The 3,471-nt window shown below is 33.0% G+C and overlaps 1 protein-coding gene across 1 annotated transcript; it reads left to right on the top strand.

Moving 5' to 3' along the window:
* On the top strand, nucleotides 428–2,284 carry LOC109360630. Its single transcript, XM_019605663.1, has one exon. It carries the CDS (start codon nucleotides 571–573, stop codon nucleotides 1,972–1,974), a length of 1,404 nt encoding a protein of 467 aa, XP_019461208.1. The 5' UTR covers nucleotides 428–570; the 3' UTR covers nucleotides 1,975–2,284.

The raw sequence follows: 3,471 nt of genomic DNA, 5'->3' as shown, positions 1-3,471 counted from the left end.
CACTCATTAGATTTGAAAATGACTCTGATTTGTAATCTTAACTGAACGAGGAGTTGAACCACTTTGAATTAAAGAAAATTTGGTCCACATGTTTAAACTTGGTTTAACGAAAATAACCTGAAAGTGAACTAGATGGTTCATTTAAATTTTTAAAGAAATAGAACACTACTCAAATATTTTGTTTTACTCCGGTATAAAAAACATTAATTTAATTTAATTACGTAATTATTAATTATATAAAATTTTAAATTTATATATAATAGTATATTCAAATAAACTATTAATTATATATGAATCAATTACTTAAATCTAATAATGTTTTTTATAACCCTCCTTAACATTTGCAATTATTATATATTAATTTTAATATAACTACCCAGCTCTATCCTCAGCCCAAGCCTGAAAAACACATAGTGTAGTAGTCAAAGATTTGTGCCTGCTTTTCCAACCAAAATTGCCTTTAGCTGCAAAACATTTTCTCTCATAATAAGTCCAAACTCTATCACTCTCTTGGGTCATATTTGCTTTTGCTGTCAAATGTGAATACAAACAAATCCCTTAAGCCTTGAGATGGAAACCATTAAACCAAAATCAGCAATCAACAATAGTAGGAGCAAGAGATTTGCCAAGACATTTCAGAAGGTGATTAGTCTCAAAAGTGCAACCAAAATTGCTTCAAACAATGGCATTTGCATGCTCAACTCTCATCTCAAAGTCAAGGAAGAAGATCCCTTCACTGATTACCATAACAAAACCATTGGCAACAAAGATAACAACAACAAGGTTAGAAACAAAGCAGTTATGGAGGCTCTATTAGCAAGACTATTTGCTGGTGTTACAACTATAAAAGCAGCATATGCTGAACTTCAAATGGCTCAGCACCCTTACAACAATGATTCAATTCAAGCAGCTGATCAAGAAGTGGTGGATGAGCTTAAAGCTATATCAGAATTGAAGAGAAGGTTCATGAAGAAAGATCTTGATCTTTCTCCTCAAATTACTATAATGCTTGCAGAGATTCAAGAACAACAAAGCCTCATGAAGACTTATGAAATCACCATCAAGAAGCTTGAAGCTGAGGTTGATGTTAGAGACTCTAAAATGTTATCACTAAAGAAACATCTTGATGAGTCCATTGCATGTAACAAATCACTGGAGAAGAAACTTAACTCAAGTGGGTCATTGTCAATGTTCGATAACATAAAACTTTCACTTTTGAACACTACCCATTTTGTGCAATTTCTTCACCACACTTTGAGATCAATAAGAAGCTTTGTTAAGTTGATGATAAGAGAAATGGAAAGTGCTCATTGGGACCTTGAAGCTGCTGTCAAATTCATCCACCCAAATGCAAGTTTCACCAAACCAACCCATAAAACTTTTGCATTTGAATCCTATGTTTGTATAACAATGTTAGAAGGCTTCAACTACCCAAATTTTACTCTCCCAAATGATCAAATACAAAAACACCACCATCACTACAATAACCAAAGCCTTTACTTTGAAAAGTTCAAAAAGCTCAAATCTTTAAACCCAAAACAATACTTAACCCACAACCCAAACTCATCATTTCAATGGTTCCTTAAGTCCAAGTACCTTCAAGTTGTTCATGCAAAAATGGAATGTTCCTTGTTTGGTAACTTGAACCAGAGGAAGGTGGTGAATTCTGGGGGCTACCCAGATTCTGCTTTCTTCATAGCGTTTGCAGAGATGGCAAAACGTGTGTGGTGCTTGCATTGTTTGGCACTTTCATTTGATGAAGATGTCACAGTTTTTCAGGTGAAGAAGAATGCTAGATTCTCAGAGGTGTTCATGGAAAGTGTCACTGAAGAAGCAGTTTCAAATTCATCAAGTGGTTCTGATTCCGGCGAGGTTCGGGTGGTTTTCACGGTGGTGCCTGGTTTCAAGATCGGTAAGACTGTGATACAGAGTCAGGTTTACATGTCTCCTGTTGGTTCTCTGGCTAGTCAATGATGGATCCATGTATCAACCAAAAAACAAGCGGTGGTAGATTTGATGGGAAAATTACATGCGGAACATGATTTGGGACATAATTTAAGATAAGTAATTAAGATATTCCTAAGGTGTTAAAGAGTAAATTGTCAACTTAGTAGTAGTGATATTTAAAAAGTTATTAAATGTTAGGTAGTAGTAACTAGAAAACATTGAGTCAATAGTGAAATTAGTTTTTAAAATATACAATGTTTAGTTTCAAATTAATGAAATTAGTCTAAACTTTTTTAATATGTATTTTGTTGTCCAACTTAGTTGTTTATGTATGCACATTCAGAAACTTGTTTTGATGACAAAATTTCACATTCAGTATTGATTGGAATAATTTTCAAGTGCCAACTATAGATTAATAGCAATAGTACATATTCAAAGCTTAATCCATATGTTTTAATTTTTTCTGATAATCTAATTAGCCTAAACTTTGGTTCTTTTTAATAAAAAATTGGTGTAGCAAATGTTCTCAATTATAGACGTTGTGCAATGATAAGATTAGAGGTTGTAGTTATCATAACATTAGACATCTTATGCTCAAAGCATGCCTTTATCATCCATTGCTCCTAGATGATAATGCTAACTTTTTTAGCTACTTAGTGTTCAATTTTGAATTTAAAATGTTACATTTGTTAGAAACTTAGTATAAGCATGCCTTATGTGCATATGATTAATGGGCCATGGCTACAATGCGAGAGAGCCTAATATAATACAGTATAGTTCAATTTAATAACAAAAAGAAGTGGCGTGGGATAAGCCTAAGGGAAGGGAGCCACAAATGATGACCATAGTAACTGATCGTGTAAGAAGAAAAAGTTCAGGGACATGGATGGGGATAACATGTGTACATTCATATCTCACTTTGTATCCCAAGTCAATTAATTAGAGAGCCACATTCAATTAAAGAGAAAAAACAGAAATTAATATTTTAATAATATTTTATAAAATTTGATTAATTAGTAACATTGAAATAAGAAAATTTTGAGACAGAGGATCCTTGTCGTATCGAGATAGACATTTTGGACCCACAAGTGGCGTAGAGAATAAGCATATGATCTTGATCTAAACAAGTTAGAGAGTGGTGGGGTTTGGGATAATGATATTTTAAGGGTCCATCAAGAGTTTCTGCTTGCAATACAATTTTGGCCAATAAAATTTGCTGTTACAACAGGAGTTGATTCAAATATGCAACTTGCTTAGGAATAATTATATTTATTTAAGTGTGAAATTTAATATTGAATATAAAGAGATGTGTAAAAGAGTTTATAAGTGAAAAATATTCAAGTGAAATTAATATCTTACGGTTTTAGTTCAAAATATGATATCTTACTTGTATATCTCCACTTTTTCCAAGCCCCGATAACAATAACTCTCGGGTGGTTTGAGACTCCCCCAGACCTAACATGAATATTTGATAACATATGTCACATTAACCTAGATAATACACAAACGAAACATTGGTCCAGT

This window comes from Lupinus angustifolius, chromosome LG01 (assembly GCF_001865875.1).
Source record: "Lupinus angustifolius cultivar Tanjil chromosome LG01, LupAngTanjil_v1.0, whole genome shotgun sequence".
Lineage (NCBI taxonomy): Eukaryota > Viridiplantae > Streptophyta > Magnoliopsida > Fabales > Fabaceae > Lupinus > Lupinus angustifolius.
The sequence above is the reverse complement of the archived record's forward strand: the minus strand, read 5'-3'. Positions and strand labels throughout refer to the sequence as shown.

Bases quoted from the DNA above. Each gene is read 5' to 3' on its own strand.
- LOC109360630 (XM_019605663.1), top strand. From the start codon at position 571: ATGGAAACCATTAAACCAAAATCAGCAATCAACAATAGTAGGAGCAAG.